We start from the raw sequence: 19,123 nt of genomic DNA on the forward strand, positions 1-19,123 counted from the left end.
GGACACTTATTAAATGCCCATTTTGAAATTAGACTTAGCTTCATCAGAAATGATAGCTGATGTACAAACTAAGATTTTTACTTGTGAACCTCGTAAGGATGTAGCTACCATGGAGTCTCACTACCACTATAAAAACAAACAGACATGGGGGGTGGTATCAAAAGCAAAACCAGGTCGGGTGTCGCAGACGATGATTGGGGTTGGGGGATAGAGATATCAGCTAAGATAAGAGTATCCTTTAGGGGAATGAAACTGGGCAAGTAACAATTTACAAATAATATCCAGTCCTGTCGACTGTCTTCGGGTGGCCATACTACCTATATATTTTGAGACATTTAATACAATGGCTGATTTAAGCCTTTCTATGGGTATCATAATGTTTTACATATCTCAACATAAACTTAATGAAAAAAAGACACGTAAGATGTTAATCAATATTTGAGACATTTAACACACAAGAAAACGCATAGAATATCTTTGAGATAACCCCTTGTGCCTGTAGGCAGCACGAGCATTTCATGCTCGGTGTGTCGACGGTCTGTCATCATACCTGGCCGAGCGACCTAACTGTCATCTAAAGTCTGATCTATTGTTTTAAGCAGCTATTCATATTTTTTCTAAGTTTTGCCCGATTTTACGTGTAAACATGCTTTTCTGGATATCCTATTACTCATCCCACTGAACACCTAGCTAGGCCGATGTGGGTTATTTCGACATATGCTATTTGCAACTGTGTAAATTTTAGGGATACAGAGTAACAGCCAAAAAAACAGGTTTTTTTCTATTTCCGACAGTACTTTAGTTGCGGGGACAGCAATGCGCAGTAAAACTTGGACAAAGTACTGTGACTGTGTGTCCCAGTAAAGACACATAGCTTGAAAATGGTATGAGTATCTATACGGAAACATCGCTATTGTACAATAAGAAGTTGGTCATCCATAAAGACTTTTCATTCCTATTACTTACAACTTCTAGAATGCCTCTCAATCAGTTTAGTTCAGAATAGGTTAGTTTTGAGGGACAGTACCTTAATGGTTCTGAGTTTCATGCATGAAACAATGATAGCACACTTTAAGTTCATATAGTTCATGTCTAAATCATGCCCACATCGAAGTCAAAAGTGCTATGCCTATGGCATGTAAACTGGCTTCATTCTTTCAGTGAGATGAGGTACAAAACACAAATGACAATATATAAGACCTTGGTCATTTCAAGCCATATACCTGTATACCTGTGACAGCATCACACCTTACAGAGTTGATTCCTGTGTTGTTCATCTGATGTATTTTAGATCTCCACACTTAGCTAAACAGATGACAGTGTAAAGCTATATTGTCATGTATCTCACTGTCGCATATAGTACATCCATATAATTATGTAAATTGTATGGAGAAGGGACCAAAAAGCTTGCATTATGCCAGTTTGCTCGTATTTCAGAATATGTCCAGTTGTTTACAAACAAGAAGAAAGTCTGGTCACATGATTTATTACCCACATGGTCAATGTATGGGTAGTTGCATACTAATCTCGTACATCACACGAGTGTCGTATCGCGTTGACCTGTGTCATAATGACTTGACCTGAGATTCTAACGATTTGATTGGATACCCAATGACCTCTCAGTTAGGTCACATTGTGACGGAACTACTTGTTCATTCATAACAAACACGTGAATTCATTCATTCTACAACTTATATGCATTGTGGGAATGTAAACATTGCGAACGTTGCCGTATCGCTGTTTAATTGTGAGTCGAACTGAGACAATATATCTGTCGAAAAACATAAACGCAATGTTTCCACCAGTGATGTTAGCCGAGTGAAGCAACAACAAACCAAGAAAAGGGGTGCTACAGAGTAGTTTACTGTAGGAGGCTGTACGATGCGATGACAACTGACATGCATCGTGACGTCGGTTACCAAGGGGACAGACGACAATGGCTTAGTGACGTCAATACAGTGTGACGTCATGCAAAAGTGACTACAGAACAAAATTCTTCGGCAACCTCTTTATGAAACCGGTTTCGGTTTGAAACCATAACAATAACAAAAATACGCTATTTTGTCAGTGTAATGCATGTAAGAGGTGAGTAATAAATAAAATACCACACTCGGTCTCAAAACATACGAATTATACGAAACGAGTGACCTTCCTATGGTTTCCATAGGAAAGACACTCGTTTCGTATAATTTGTATGTAATGAGACCTTGTGTAGTATTCTCTATAGACCTAATCCCAGAGTACAGTCACTGGAGCAGAAATGTCATGTGTCGAAAAGGTGATCAGAGCTGAGTAAGCGCAGGGACTATTGGCTGCTGTTTACAAACATTGCTTCAGTCAATGTTATGTCCCTTTAAGAGCTAACAGTTTCAATGGCATAAACAGCTTCCATTCTGCACAAATCATACAACAAATCTGGGTATTATTCTTGAGCACCTTTGATAACAAAATCTTGTCCAAACTCAAAATAAGTTGATTTGAATCTCATTACTTTCTCAGCAGATATATGGATGCAAACACATGTTTTACTGGCTAAGTTTTACAAATGTTTTTAATTATTTTCAACCACTACCAATTAGACCTCATTTCATCCATATATTGATGTCCCCTAATAAGTTTCAACTTAGTTTAGCCAAGTTCACCAAATGAAGGATTAAATATGTTATCTTGGTGAGTTTTCAGATGCTGACATATTGTGTTGCTGTAAACATTGTGTTTCTTGAACACTTCCAGCTGCTGTTTAAATATACTGTATACCTTGTTGCATGGTGCTACTAACACCCAATCAAATAAGCAACACATTATCTACAAGATTACTCTCAGCACAATATGTTTTTATACAGCTGTATGTCAGTTGATCAAACAGTGGTGTGTGAGTAATGAGTAACATGTACGGGTGGTAATCTTGATTTGACTCCAAAGTTTAGGTCTAAGTCCATCAGTATCTGCAAACTTAACTGACTCTGGGTAATCTGGTAATCACTGAAAGGTGGATTGATCCTCATCTTGAAATCTGACTCAGGATTCTAAGAAAGTGATGGGTAAGGACTGGATTCATGGTACCTTATACCATTGATGGACTCATTTATAACTGTGTTAGGGATTCTCCATACAAATGTGCATTTGATTAGCAACTATAAATTCTCTTCATAAAGATTTGTGGATCCCTATTCAATGAAAAAAGAAGTGGTGGGGCTTGTGCTGCATCATTACACCTAAACTTTGTTTGTGGTGTTCTACTCTCATGTGCAATGCAGATTTACATAGTATTCACAGAATTGTCTATTTTGGTATCTCCATAACCACAAAAAATATTGCTGTGGTCTCTTAACATTTAGATGTCTAAAGAGAATACATTTAAGTTTTATAAGTAAATAAATTTTTACAACCACTTCTGGCAGCAAACGAGCACAGCTCAACTACATCACTACAACACGGCTGATCATGAACAAAATATCAACATTTTTCAGCAGGGCCATGTTTGCCCTAATCATTAACATCTAAATCTGTCCAAAGTTTGACTGTTTAAGGGACCAACCATTTAACATTCTTGGTGATGGGATCTTTGAAAGGGATAGAATAAGTTTGTAGTCATTTGTTCCGCACTCAAAAAATATTAATTTGATAAATTGAAACATGTTTGTCATTATTTTTAGTAATTTTAGCAATAGAAACAAATTGCTGTGGGATCATTTAAGTAAATGTTAGCATAGTCCATATTTTGATTATCATGATTATGATTATTTTGTAAAGTTGGTATGTTGATTTGCAAAAGTTTTTGAAAGAAATTTAACAATTTTTTCATTCAAAATATTTGCTTCAAATTTTTAGAATAATTTACTTATGAGCAAATTTAGATCACAAAAACTAGTCAAACATTCTAATTTGTTTAGGGGGGGGTGGGTAGCCTAGTGGCTAAGTGTTCGTTCATCACGCTGAAGATCCGGGTTCGATTCCCCATATGGGCACAATGTGTGAAGCCAATTTCTGGTGCCCCCGCCTTGATATTGCTGGAATATTGCTAAAAGCGACGTAAAACCAACCTCACACACTCACTCTAATTTGTTTATTAGCAAAATTAATGTTATATATGCTGTATTTTCTAATACATGCATTTACACCTAAGACTATAGCTAGTGCATCATGACGTAATATTTTTAATCAAAGCAATCTTTTTATATAACTCCATTGGTTTATAGGAAGAAACTTGACACAGTTTGAAAGCTGCACGGTATTTTGACTGAAGCCAATTTCTGGTGCCCCCGCCTTGATATTGCTGGAATATTGCTAAAAGGGGCGTAAAACCAACCTCACTCACTCACTCTAATTTGTTTATTAGCAAAATTAATGTTATATATGCTGTATTTTCTAATACATGCATTTACACCCAAGACTATAGCTAGTGCATCATGACGTAATATTTTTAATCAAAGCAATCTTTTATATATAACTCCATTAGTTTATAGGAAGAACCTGACAGTTTGAAAGCTGCACGGTATTTTGACTGACTTTCACTGACCTCAGTGCTGGCAACCATAGAGATCGAGATATCATTGAATAATTATTCATACGAAAATCATTATTAATTATTACCAGTACAAGCGATATATTATGATACAGATATTAGGAAAATATAAATATAGAATATTAGTTTCATCAACATATGTAATATCTAAGAGAAAGACTCCAGCCAAAAGTAATAAAAACTCATCTCACAGACATATTGAAAAAGGTATAAGTTACGACTACACAATTTCACATGTAGGCTCCTTAAGATCTAGCCCAGAGTAAGCATCCAAGCATCCAGTAAATGTGTCAACAAGATTCGTGTCAGTTGAATTAGGATCAGCACTCCCCTCTGTCTGGTGATTTCATTGGTTATTGTTGGATGCTCCCCATTCTGTATTTCAATGGTTATTGTAGGACGCTCCCCATTCTGTATTTCATTGGTTATTGTAGGACACTCCCCATTCTCTAGTTCATTGGTTATTGTAGGATGCTCCCCATTCTGAATTTCATTGGTTATTGTAGGATGCTCCCCATTCTGTATTTCATTGGTTATTGTAGGACACTCCCCATTCTGTATTTCATTGGTTATTGTAGGACGCTCCCCGTTCTGTATATCATTGGTTATTGTAGGTCGCTCCCCATTCTGTATTTCAATGGGTATTGTAGGTCGCTCCCCATTCTGTATTTCATTGGTTATTGTAGGATGCTCCCCATTCTGTATTTCAATGGTTATTGTAGGATGCTCCCCATTCTGTATTTCATTGGTGATTGTAGGACACTCCCCATTCTGTATTTCATTGGTTATTGTAGGATGCTCCCCATTCTGTATTTCACTGGTGATTGTAGGACACTCCCCATTCTGTATTTAATTGGTTATTGTAGGATGCTCCCCATTCTGTATTTCATTGGTTATTGTTGGATGCTCCCCATTCTGTATTTCAATGGTTATTGTAGGACGCTCCCCATTCTGTATTTCATTGGTTATTGTAGGACACTCCCCATTCTGTATTTCATTGGTTATTGTAGGATGCTCCCCATTCTGAATTTCATTGGTTATTGTAGGATGCTCCCCATTCTGAATTTCATTGGTTATTGTAGGACACTCCCCATTCTGTATTTCATTGGTTATTGTTGGATGCTCCCCATTCTGTATTTCAATGGTTATTGTAGGACGCTCTCCATTCTGTATTTCATTGGTTATTGTAGGACACTCCCCATTCTGTATTTCATTGGTTATTGTAGGATGCTCCCCATTCTGAATTTCATTGGTTATTGTAGGATGCTCCCCATTCTGTATTTCATTGGTTATTGTAGGACACTCCCCATTCTGTATTTCATTGGTTATTGTAGGACGCTCCCCATTCTGTATATCATTGGTTATTGTAGGTCGCTCCCCATTCTGTATTTCAATGGTTATTGTAGGTCGCTCCCCATTCTGTATTTCATTGGTTATTGTAGGACTCTCCCCATTCTGTATTTCATTGGTTATTGTAGGACACTCCCCATTCTGTATTTCAATGGTTATTGTAGGTCGCTCCCCATTCTGTATTTCATTGGTTATTGTAGGATGCTCCCCATTCTGTATTTCATGGGTTATTGTAGGATGCTCCCCATTCTGTATTTCATTGGTTATTGTAGGACAAACCCCATTCTGAATTTCATTGGTTATTGTAGGATGCTCCCCGTTCTGTATTTCAATGGGTATTGTAGGATGCTCCCCATTCTGTATTTCATTGGTTATTGTAGGACAAACCCCATTCTGAATTTCATTGGTTATTGTAGGATGCTCCCCATTCTGTATTTCATTGGTGATTGTAGGACACTCCCCATTCTGTATTTCATTGGTTATTGTAGGATGCTCCCCATTCTGTATTTCATTGGTGATTGTAGGACACTCCCCATTCTGTATTTCATTGGTTATTGTAGGATGCTCCCCATTCTGTATTTCATTGGTTATTGTAGGATGCTCCCCATTCTGTATTTCATTGGTTATTGTAGGACGCTCCCCATTCTGTATTTCAATGGTTATTGTAGGATGCTCCCCATTCTGTATTATATTGGTTATTGTAGGACACTCCCCATTCTGAATTTCACTGGTTATTGTAGGACGCTCCCCATTCTGTATTTCAATGGTTATTGTAGGTCGCTCCCCATTCTGTATTTCATTGGTGATTGTAGGATGCTCCCCATTCTGAATTTCATTGGTTATTGTAGGATGCTCCCCATTCTGTATTTCAATGGTTATTGTAGGTCGCTCCCCATTCTGTATTTCATTGGTTATTGTAGGATGCTCCCCATTCTGTATTTCATTGGTGATTGTAGGACGCTCCCCATTCTGTATTTCATTGGTTATTGTAGGACGCTCCCCATTCTGTATTTCAATGGTGATTGTAGGTCGCTCCCCATTCTGTATTATATTGGTTATTGTAGGACACTCCCCATTCTGAATTTCATTGGTTATTGTAGGATGCTCCCCATTCTGTATTTCATTGGTTATTGTAGGTCGCTCCCCATTCTGTATTTCATTGGTTATTGTAGGATGCTCCCCATTCTGTATTTCATTGGTGATTGTAGGACGCTCCCCATTCTGTATTTCATTGGTTATTGTAGGACACTCCCCATTCTGTATTTCATTTGTTATTGTAGGATGCTCCCCATTCTGTATATCACTGGTTATTGTAGGATGCTCCCCATTCTGTATTTCAATGGTTATTGTAGGATGCTCCCCATTCTGTATTTCATTGGTTATTGTAGGATGCTCCCCATTCTGAATTTCATTGGTTATTGTAGGACACACCCCATTCTGTATTCAATTGGTTATTGTAGGATGCTCCCCATTCTGTATTTCATTGGTTATTGTAGGATGCTGCCCATTCTGTATTTCATTGGTTATTGTAGGACACTCCCCATTCTGTATTTCATTGGTAATTGTAGGACACTCCCCATTCTGTATTTCATTGGTGATTGTAGGATGCTCCCCATTCTGTATTTCATTGGTGATTGTAGGACGCTCCCCATTCTGTATTTCATTGGTTATTGTAGGACACTCCCCATTCTGTATTTCATTTGTTATTGTAGGATGCTCCCCATTCTGTATATCACTGGTTATTGTAGGATGCTCCCCATTCTGTATTTCAATGGTTATTGTAGGATGCTCCCCATTCTGTATTTCATTGGTTATTGTAGGATGCTCCCCATTCTGAATTTCATTGGTTATTGTAGGACACACCCCATTCTGTATTCAATTGGTTATTGTAGGATGCTCCCCATTCTGTATTTCATTGGTTATTGTAGGATGCTGCCCATTCTGTATTTCATTGGTTATTGTAGGACACTCCCCATTCTGTATTTCATTGGTAATTGTAGGACACTCCCCATTCTGTATTTCATTGGTGATTGTAGGATGCTCCCCATTCTGAATTTCATTGGTTATTGTAGGATGCTCCCCATTCTGTATTTCATTGGTTATTGTAGGACACTCCCCATTCTGTATTTCATTGGTTATTGTAGGATGCTCCCCATTCTGTATTTCATTTGTTATTGTAGGTCGCTCCCCATTCTGTATTTCAATGGTTATTGTAGGATGCTCCCCATTCTGTATTTCAATGGTTATTGTAGGATGCTCCCCATTCTGTATTTCATTGGTGATTGTAGGACACTCCCCATTCTGTATTTCAATGGTTATTGTAGGATGCTCCCCATTCTGTATTTCAATGGTTATTGTAGGATGCTCCCCATTCTGTATTTCATTGGTTATTGTAGGACACTCCCCATTCTGTATTTGAATGGTTATTGTAAGTCGCTCCCCATTCTGTATTTCATTGGTTATTGTAGGATGCTCTCCATTCTGTATTTCATTGGTTATTGTAGGATGCTCCCCATTCTGTATTTCATTGGTTATTGTAGGATGCTCCCCATTCTGTATTTCATTGGTTATTGTAGGATGCTCCCCATTCTGTATTTCATTGGTTATTGTAGGACACACCCTATTCTGTATTTCAATGGTTATTGTAGGATGCTCCCCATTCTGTATTTCATTGGTTATTGTAGGACACATCCCATTCTGTATTATTCATGAATGGTAATCTGTTTATTGTTTCAATTCTAGATAAATAGTTAGGAAATCCAAATGTTAGTCAGTAGGGTTTAGACTCTCCCAACACAGGTCAACTCTATCCCTCAGCCCAGAGGGTTGAACCGACTCTCTGTGGCCTCCCCATGTCATTCCATTCTTGTAAATAAAATTCTGATTAGCTTCTTGTAACTTCAGACTCTTTCCTAAGTTGTCCTTCAATAACCAATGAAATACAAAATGGGGCCATTATAGAGAGACCATCTGCATCCAGACATTTCTGCCTAAAGATCACATATATTTTAGGGGGGTACAAATACATAAATCACTAATTGGCATCGTTATAAATGAAACCCTGTCATTAAAAATACTCATTTCGATCTTTAATTAACTTAAATCGACCTTTTTGACAATGGTGCACAAAGCTCACCCGCGAACGAAATTTCAACCAATACGAGCGGCGCCGGCTCTATGACGTCATATGAGGAATAGCTATGAGGGCCGATGCAGAATTCATGTACATTTTAGGGGGTAAATTATCTTGTTTACAGGTTTGTATAAACCTGAAATCGTGACAACTGTTGTGAAAAATGAAAGCTATATGTTCTCACAATCTACTGTCATTTACTTTTGTCTCCTGCTTTGCCTAGTTTCCGAGTGACAACTTGTTTTCATAGACGATTCTGTCAAAATTGCTTGGTGTCGCTAGGCCTTATTTGTTCGAGCCAGACGCTAGTGATAGCGAAAACGATGATCAGCCTCGCTCATCACGGTTACGGTTAATTTCTGCAACCTAAACAGTGCGACATTAAGAAGGGTGGATGCCGTTTTTTACCTCGATATTTAATCATGTCATGTAAAAATATGACATCTATTACGTTTGATATTAAACATTGAAATTTGATTCATTTGAATCCGTAAACTAAACAACCCTACTTTGCCATTGCTAGAAGAATCTGAAAATTTACTTACTAGGTAAATAGGTACTTACAGTTTTAGCACACAATGCTTATATGCATTTCTTATGCAACAATGAAGTCCTGTTCGGTGTCCGCCCATAAGTTTTCACATGCAATTAAAGTTGCATGCAATACAGCAATTAATACTCCCTTGTTGCAACCCGTGTTAGGTGGTATAAACCTACACATGTTCTTGTCATCATTCACTTGATGGTCAGTTAATAAATTTAGAACAGGTATAATTAGTGGTAACACCACTTAGATTACCCAACAAAGGTTTCTATTTGGCATTTCTTGTGTCTGGAGTAAATACTCAACATTATAAACATCGATCAAAGGATTAACCGATAACACGCTGATTGATTAATTACTTTTATCTTACACAGGGATTTGTCAAAAGGTAGTGTTTATGTATGTAGATTTACTAATCTATACTGAATACACTCTGTCGTGTCTGTGTCTGCGTAAAAACAACGTCCTTCCTTCAAAGGATTAACCGGCGATACATTAATTGATTGCTCATTATTGGCTGACTAAATTACTTTTTTTTAAAGAATGGTGGACATTATGCAATTGGATGCCAGGTGTGCTATCTTGTGTGACCAGTGAGACTATACGCCAATGTGAAATACCTGAAACGATATATCACTTTTTCGTATATTAGACTGTTAAAAGACACATCACTTGGAACAGCTGCAGATAAACGGCATATCACTCATTTTTGTGGATATTGATGGATACATTCCTCGAACAAGGTAATAGCCTGACATTGTTCCTATGACTTTAATCCGTTTTAATTTTAATATTTGCATTTTGTTTTTATTCATTTGTTGTAGCATTCAACAGAATCATTGTTTTCTCTGTGAAGTGTAATGAGACAGACAACATACACTAGGGTGTGTGTGCGAATTATGATTCACATTGGCAAACTATAAAATGTCTAGATATTACAGTCCTGTTAAGTATCAGCAGATCGTCTGCTTTTTATTTAGTTTCAAAATGCATACAAGTATGAAAATAAACTAATTAGGATTATAAGACCAAATATGAAGACGTACATTGACTAGTATCTACATACTGGTGAGTGGACGTTAACCATGTGAATGTAGCAAGAAATTTATCGCACAGTATTGTCACTTCCACCCCACCTCGCTTCCATGGAAGCAATAGTTATGTTACAAGTTGTGTCATGCAAAATCCTTTTGGTCATGATTCAAATACATATTTAACTACAAGTAGAAAGTAGTTTTGATTTTCTAACTTGAAAATATACCATAATCTCATCAATTCTAACAGACTTTAGCCCGTGACTTTTCAATTTTCAAAAATGGCGGCGCCCTGTCGCGAACATCCACCAGTCTGAGGATAAATGCTATTTAGGTTTGTTTTCACCGAGTTACAAAATCAAAACTACTTTCTACTGGAAGTAAAATATGTATTTGATTGATGGCCAATAGGATTTTGCCTGACATAGCTCATAACATAACGATTTCTCTCTTGGAAGCGAGGTGGGTGTCAATATCATACTACTTACAGTATTATTGTTACTTCGACCACAAGAAATCGTTATGTTACAAGTTGTCTTATGGAAAATCTTTATGGTCATCAATCATATACATATTTTACTACAACTAGTAAGTAGTTTTGATTCTTTAACTTCCGTAAAGCGATCTGAATCCAAGTAAGATATCATTTCAGGTTTCCACAACGCTCACTTCGCACTCACAAACATAACCCATTCAGCACGAACTGCGGAAATTTGTGCATGGTGACACCATCGCCCGACCCCTAGGAACAATTGACGACATCGCAACAATTCGGCATGTCTTCGTTGATGTCGAGAAATCATCAAAATGACGAGCTTGCTACACACTTTACATACAACTAACTGAAAATCGTTCCTCATATGACGTCACTGCAGTGCTCTGGCGACAGAGTTACGTAACCTGTCTGTGGTTTCGTTGGCGGGCGAGAGTGAAGCAGGCGACTTTTTGGCAACTTTTAATCGCTCGGTATTAATTAACCACAAGTTTTTTAAGAATGAATTTGGTGTTCCGCATAAGACTAACCACAAATCTTTCATATGTAATAGTGAAAAGAGTACAAAAAAACCCAAAGCTTATTTGTTCTTTAAGAAATGTAATCAACAAGTTTCCTCCACTGTTCAAAACATTTGTCAGAAATTAACTCCATTCACATTTAAATGAATACTTTGAAGTACATTATTCATGGGATGCAATACAGGGGCATGTCACAGGTTATTAGCAACTGTCCAAGCACAGGAATCTTTTTAATGTACTTTTCAGTTATATGTAAAGAAATATATAGCTGAAGGTACTTCAAGCGATACTACAGAAAATAGTCCTACCTTGCAATACCATAGAAATAAAGGAATTTGTTGTATTTCTAATGGCAATATTCCAATAAAATATGTTTTTGAATATGCTGCATATTCATGAATTAATATGCTATCCCTTAAAAGACTAGATGAGAATTTCAAATGGTTGGTCCTAACAAGCAGTGAAAGTAAAGATTCACTTACTCCATGACACCATGTCATCTTTAACTGGTGGTGTAGTTATCCTCTCTGCATACTCACGACTGTAGGTGACAACAATTTCTGAGTTTGCTGGGATTGACTTGACAGTGTAGAAGTAAATGTTACTGTCCAGTTGGCAAGCCAGAGAGTTGTGCTGTCCAGCAGTCTCAGGTATTGTTTGCTGGACATAGTGCATCCAGTTGCTAAACACAGGGTCAGATGTCACCACAAACTGCTTCACTTCATTGTGTTGAAAAACCTGTGGAAGAAGTAATGCATACTGATCCCACAAGATATTGAACATAATTCAAAGTATGTATTATCACTGGACACTCACAATGTCCTTTATTGGATATTTAAACTGTTTCTATAAAACATTTAATATGAGTTGTGATCAAACATTATATGAGAGTTTGATGATGTAATACTGAAAGAAAAACAACATCCTTTCAGTTCCTTTGAAAAAAGACCTATATGTTGAGTGTATCCTTATACTTCAAAAACAAACAGAAAATAGCACCATGGCACTGTAGCTCACTAAATTAAACAAATTTTAACGTCATGAAAAGAAGGGACATTTATATTCCCATTCTGACCATTTCAGATACAATGTTTACTGAGCCATAGCAGGCATTACAAGACTACTTAAGAACATGGTTGAACACACAGGTTAAAACAAGATTGATTATTGTAAAATACATTGAACATATAGGTTGAATCACCACTAATAACATCGATTCTACCAAATGTTATTATGTATGATATAAACATGAGTGTGATTTAACTCAAATGGCAATGCCTTGGCATCTGATTCTATGAGTTTTGCGTCTAACAGTCAAGGGGGACAACTCCGACTGTGACATGTTCCATGAAGCTGCAAGCAGTATTTCTTTCTATGGTTGTAAGGGACACACCAAGGGTCACAAAAAATGACCAGCATCAGAAATTTGCCTGTTAACTTTGTGTTCTTACCAACAATACCACATAGATGTTTTATGATTTCAATGAGAAATTTATCATTATTAAATAACCTTTGCCCACTCAGAGGAATTGTTTGTATTTAGTTTATCAGTTTGATTTCCTGTAGGTTTGTTTTTCAAGACATTTGCAGAAGTGTTCAGGTACTGCTGGCCCATCATTATAATACCCCAAAAGAGAAGGTTGGTTGAATGAGCATGTGACAAGCTCTGGGCTAGAGAGACTATTTGGTACTATTTGAAAAGTGAGAATTAAATGACAACATTCAAATGCTTGGGAATTTGTTTTCTTGATGACTGGCCAACATCCTTGCATGGCTGGATTCCTGTGATTACAGGATACATATGTCTTTACTCATGACTGACAAAGTACAAAACAGTGAGGCCTGCCCTCCCAGAAGCCTATGTCTTGGTCAGGTATTCAAAGAGCATGAATAGAACAGGTGAAAAGCGCTTTCATGTCTAGGCCTACTTAATGAGTCAATATGTTTCACTGCCTCTACCAAAATGGCCAATCAAAGGAATGCTGATTCTTAGCCTTGAATCCTGAAAGAGCTAGAAGCATGACTCCCGTGAAATCAGAGGCAAGAATCATTGTATAAATGTCTGTTGCTTCAAGATTCCAGAAGTTGAGCCAAGAGCCAAGAAGAAAACTGCTTTGGGCTCAAATGGATGATCGATTAAGCCTGAAAAGACTTCATTCAAATATGAGGATCTGTGCATCATTTATGCAAAGAGAGTTGGGCAGGCTGAATGATTTCATGACAAGCAATATTCCAACAGCTCAAGCCTTTGGTGTGTACATTTCACAAATATTGACTTACAATCACGTGTGCTCTTTTTACCAAGATTTCAAAGAGTATCAAATGACTCCTGTTCAGAAATTGTTCACTCAAGGTGACAACATTCAAAGTTTCAGTAAAACTTTCAAAACAATTTATGTCGGACATTTGCAGGACATTTCAAAATGTGATGCATCAGTGAAAAAGATTATATCCAATGCAAATCCGTATTTTGACTTGTACCATACGTTCCTGATTATTTTCAGCTTAACAGTTGACTAGATGATGTCACTTACTGGATCGTCTGGTCAAGACATTATTCACAGACTGCTGTCATATAGCTGTGATTTGTGAGTGTGATGTTAAACATACAAACATACAAACACTTACTCACAATTGAGTCAGAAATTTGGAAAGCATTTTTTCGCTTTTATTTATTTGAATTCCAGAAAGACTAGAATTTGCACTTTACCAAGAAAGTGTAATCCCAAATATAACACTTGTTAAGTCTGAAACCTTTGCAAAAGGAATTTTGTATTCAATACTTGAAACTCCTTAATCAAATTCAGGTGCCATCATTGGTGGACAATTTCGATAGTCCAGTGATTTTTTAGAAGTGTACAGATGAAAACACGTCACTTTTATTTATCTCATAAAAAATAATGTCAAGTGGCTGAATGTCAAGTCATAAATGGCGAATTTATGGAAATTGACTTTTTGTGACGTGTGAAATTGAATGGAAGATATATATACAGCACATTGAATGAAAGATATATATATACACAGCAGAGTCACTGAAGACATTACTGGTGAAAGACTGATCACTCTTTTCACAAAGTTGCAGCTTATTTCAGACTTTATAGGTAATGTGGTAACCTCCCATAACCCCTACGTCCCATCTCCCCTACAGGTTATCAAAACAAAGTTCACGGTTCACTGCATTGCTAATCTCTAGCCTGTTACCTATTTCAATATAAAGGAACAGCCCAAACACAGAGACAACAGAGATAGAGAGAAAGATTTAATTAGCATAACAACATTTTTATGAACATAAAAGTTTTAACAAATGCAGGTCTATGAATTGTATAAATATTTTGATGGATAATGTTTTGACAAATGCAGGACTATGAATTGTATCAAATGTTTTCTGACACATGAGGTGAGATGAAATGGGATATAATGTTGTACTTGAGAATATTTTGCTCATATGACATGTGTATGTGTGGCTGCTCGTACAAGCCCAGGCTTAATTTGGTTTTATTGTGCTAGCCCACTGAGATACCATGCCGCAGTTAAGCATGAATACCCCGCTCAGACACCTTATACTGACTCTGAGCCGACCAGTCCTGTTTGTACCCATTAATGCCGAGCACCAGACAGGGACCAATAAGTACCATATTTTAACGTCCCAGTATGAAGCGACCAGGGATCAAACCTGTGACCTACCGCTCTTCTATATCCTGGACCTTCCTCCAAATTGCCTGGCAGTAAGGGAAGAAACATCCCTTCACATCGCCAGTAGAAAACTCGACTTGGACACCACAAATACCAGCAAGCTCAAAGTCTGATGGGGTGAGTGGTTGGTTCAGTCTCTGTTGACTTCATCCTTGAGTAGCCTGAAGAGTCAGGAGTAGGTGTTCATCTGACGGGAGTAAAGCAAAGATGAGGGGATATGTCATAGCTCCGCGTCTTGCATAGATGCTATACACTTGATTCCATAGTCCAGGGCAGGCAGTGAATGTTCCATCCATGTATAGAATCTCAGACGACTGCAAGGCCTGAAGATTCTCTAGACTGCCAGAATGTTGTCACCATCAGCAAAGAGGAGGAAGGGTCGTCCATCTGCTGTCTGCGTCCATGAATCCTGAAGGTCCACCTCTGGTCTTGTCTGCGGCAAAACAGGAATCATCTTCTGTCTGTGTCGATACAAAACGCTGCTCATGGTGGGGAAAGATGGCATCGTGCCTGTCTTGCCAATGTCGGAGTGGGAGAGTTCATCATTCTAGAGGGTGTTTATCAGTGTTGACTCTTACATTGTTCTCTTCCTCAGGTTGCTGACAAACCGGATCTTCTCGGATCGTCCGGGACATGGTTATACTCTGCATCATTCCTCAGAACGGTTCCTACTGTTGTAAGTCTTCCTCTACATGTGGACTTAATACACTTCAAGTGTACTCAAATCTGTTCCTCGATATTTTTGGTGTGACCATGGCCATCAAACAGGACTTGGGTACTACCTCTCTGTGACTTGGGTACTACCTCTCTGTGACATAACAAAGTCAACATTGCGAAGACCAGTCATGTTGATGTCATGGCAGTCTGTTTCACTGAAGTTGTGTTATGTTTGTTTGTTGCAGTTGGCAGTGGGTAAACATGTGATTTGTGTCTTCATATTTATTGCAGTGTGTGCATTGTCTGTTTGGGTGTCTGTTTTGTTTATATAGGTGGTAATTTAAGTTTGTGATGCAGCTATCTATATGTTTGTTATTAGAAAATAAGGGGATTTTTAATGAGAGATTTAATGGTTGATGTGACCCATGTTGATTTGTTTGTGTTTATGTTTTCATGTAAGCTTAGTGAGTGTAATGGATGTGAGATTTTATGAGTTGTTTAATTTCTGTTTAGAACTTAATGGCAGGTGATGGGTGTGTGGTGTTAAGTTTGGCTGCTGTGTCTGCAATGTGGTTTCGAGGTATGTCTCTGTGTCCAGGTATCCAGAGTAGCTTAATGTTTTCATTTAAGGTTTTGAGTGTGTGAGTTTGATCTATGATGTTTCGTGACTTTGAGTGTTTGTTGTGAATCTATGTGATGGCACTGAGTGAATCAGAGATTATTAGAAAGAGAGTGCTGGAGGGACTGAATTATGTGGATTGCAGTTATAATTGCCAGTATTTCAGTAGTGTTAATGGTGGTGTGGTTTGAATAGTGTAGGTTTGTGGTTATTTGGGGTTTGTCTTGAGCATATGTACCTATTCCTGCAAGGTTTTTTATTAGTTTATTGATGCGTTGGTGTAGATACGGGTGTGTAGAGGGTAGACCTGTTTAATGTGAGAGTTTATGATATTTACTTTTGTGTGGTTTTGGGGAGTTGATGGAGTATGTTTACTTGGGAGGTGTCTGGTTTAATTTGACTTTTTTGATAGTTTTTTTAAGGGTTGTTTTTTTTGTGCTGATTAATTTGTACATGGGGTTATGTTGGGCCCCAGCCCAGTAACTGAGTGTGGTTGATGTTTGATTGAAGGGATGCCATTAAGTAGAAGGAGTGTGTTAAGAGAGGTACCATTCCTAGTCCCCAGGGCTTTAGAGCTGTATTTTGAATACAGTTAAGTTTTTGAAGATTACCTGGTGATAGGTTGTGTAGAACTGGTTGTGTGACGCTGATGGCTCTCATGAGATTTAAGTCTTTTTGACAGGAGTTGACCAAGTTATGAATGTGAGGTGTCCATGTCATGTCTTGGTTAAAGGTTACACCTGGGAATTTGGCTTGGGTTTTGAAGGTAATTTCTTGGTTATTTAGGTGTAGTTTGAGGGTGTAATTTTGCATGCGTTGGGATTAGAATAATATGCCTATGTTTTTTTTAACATTTATCTGGAAACCCCATTTATTCTCCCATTTTTTTATATGATTTATCATTCTTTGGCATTTTACTGGTACTTGGTTTATTGATGTAGAGGAAGTCGGAAAAATGAAATATCATCTGCAAATTTTGCAGTGGAGATATTTTTTTTTTTTTCTTGAATATGTCGTTAATCATGAAGTTGAATAGAATTGGGGACAAGATGCTCCCCTCCCCTTAGGTTTCCCTGATTAAAGGATTGGTACCACCTTGGCTGTTTTCCATATAGTGGGGATGTGGCCTGAGATCCAAAATTTAAGAGATTAAAGCGTGTGAGTGGCTGAGTGGGTTAAGCGGCTGACTTTGTGTGCTGGCGATTAGGTGCCATACTCTGAGGGTGTGGGTTCGAATCCTGGATGGGACTCAACCCAACAAAAGTACTAGAAAGTGTAATCCCAAATATAACATATGTTACATGTGAGTGTTAGGTGTGCATTTTGGGAGTAAGTTTGTTGAGAATAGTGTAGCTGATATTATCTGGACCTGTGGCTGTGTTTTTGTTTTTGAAGGCAGATTTAAGTTCATGTATGTTTATTACTTTGTTGATAGGCAGGTGAGTGAGTGAATGGGGTGTGTGTGTTTTTTTATCGTGTCTTGGAAGTGTGTTGGGTAGTTGGTGGAATCCTCGAAAAGTGGGCAGCCACTGTGTTAGCGTTATCTTTGTGGTTAGTTCAAGGACTGGGGAAATGATTTTTTTTGAATTTCCTTGTACGGCTTTAAATTTATTCCACAGGTGTCGAGAGTATTGTTTATCTAGCCTTAGGGAGGAGCAAAGTTTTTCCAGTGGTCTTTCTTGACTGCCGTGATAATTGTTTAGTTTTCTTTCAGAGTTTTTTGACTAAAGGTATTTTGGAACGGTCCTTTTTTGATTTATTAAGGGCCTTTTTTCTTGCCTTTCTGGCATTTGTAATTTCCATTATAGAGTTAGTATACTGTGAGTTGAATATATTTGTGTCAGTGTTGACAGTGTATGCAGTGTTGCATAGATTTGTAAATTTTACCCAGTCTGCTTTTTTGAGGTTATACAGTTTTATTCTGTTGTAGGTGTGGGGTTGGGTGCTTGCTTGGTTTGTGGTGTTTGTAGGATAATTTTGATGGGGCAGTGGTCACCGCCCCAGGTGTCGTTATGTACCTCCCATGTACAAGTGTTTGAAAGTCTGGTTGTTTTGAATGAGACGTCTATGGCTGTTGGGGATTGGAGGTGGGATGGGGGATATCATGTGGGTTGGTTATCGTTTAGGGAAATTAGGTTTTGTGTGTCTGGCCAGTCTGATAGAAGTTTTCCGTTATTGTCTGTGAGAGGTTTGGTGCTCCAAAGTGGGTGGTGTGTGTTTAGGTCTCTGAGATAGAAGTGTGGGGGGCTTATGAATTTTGAAATAGAATCTAAATCAGAGTTATCAAGATGTATTGAGGGTCTTCTGTAAGCATTTATAATGGTTGTTTCTTGGTTATTTAATTTAGTTTTGATGGCCAGGACTTCTAAATCTTGTGTTGGGATTTTGACAGTTTCGTAATTTAGGGTTTTGAGGATGAAGATGCCCAGGCCCCCGTGGGGGGACCAGGGTTGTTTAGTGGGCAGGGCCTACCCTGCCGAATGAAATTATAGCCTGTAATTATGAAGGCAGATTTTGGTGATAGTTTAGCTTCCTGAAGGTCAATAACTTGGAG

The 19,123-nt window shown here is 38.0% G+C and overlaps 1 protein-coding gene and 1 long non-coding RNA gene across 3 annotated transcripts in view; one reads left to right on the forward strand and one right to left on the reverse strand.

The window, feature by feature from the left end:
* LOC124285247 overlaps window positions 1–19,123 on the forward strand; it is a 35,917-nt gene that overhangs the window by 9,322 nt on the left and 7,472 nt on the right. The window contains exon 3 of one of the 2 annotated variants that reach the window (XR_006900770.1): window positions 15,889–15,969. The exons of the other annotated variant lie outside the window; for it this stretch is intronic. This is a non-coding gene — a long non-coding RNA (uncharacterized LOC124285247). The remainder of the gene's footprint in view (window positions 1–15,888; window positions 15,970–19,123) is intronic. 2 annotated transcript variants of the gene reach the window in all.
* The window catches only part of LOC124285245 (PR domain zinc finger protein 1-like), a 57,397-nt gene that overhangs the window by 8,632 nt on the left and 29,642 nt on the right, over window positions 1–19,123 (reverse strand). Inside the window, exon 4 of the mRNA XM_046721445.1 lies at window positions 12,083–12,338. Within this exon, the coding sequence (XP_046577401.1) occupies window positions 12,083–12,338 (256 nt within the window). The remainder of the gene's footprint in view (window positions 1–12,082; window positions 12,339–19,123) is intronic.

Source organism: Haliotis rubra, unplaced genomic scaffold (assembly GCF_003918875.1).
Source record: "Haliotis rubra isolate DU_JTF1 unplaced genomic scaffold, ASM391887v1 Scf356, whole genome shotgun sequence".
NCBI classification, from domain to species: domain Eukaryota; kingdom Metazoa; phylum Mollusca; class Gastropoda; order Lepetellida; family Haliotidae; genus Haliotis; species Haliotis rubra.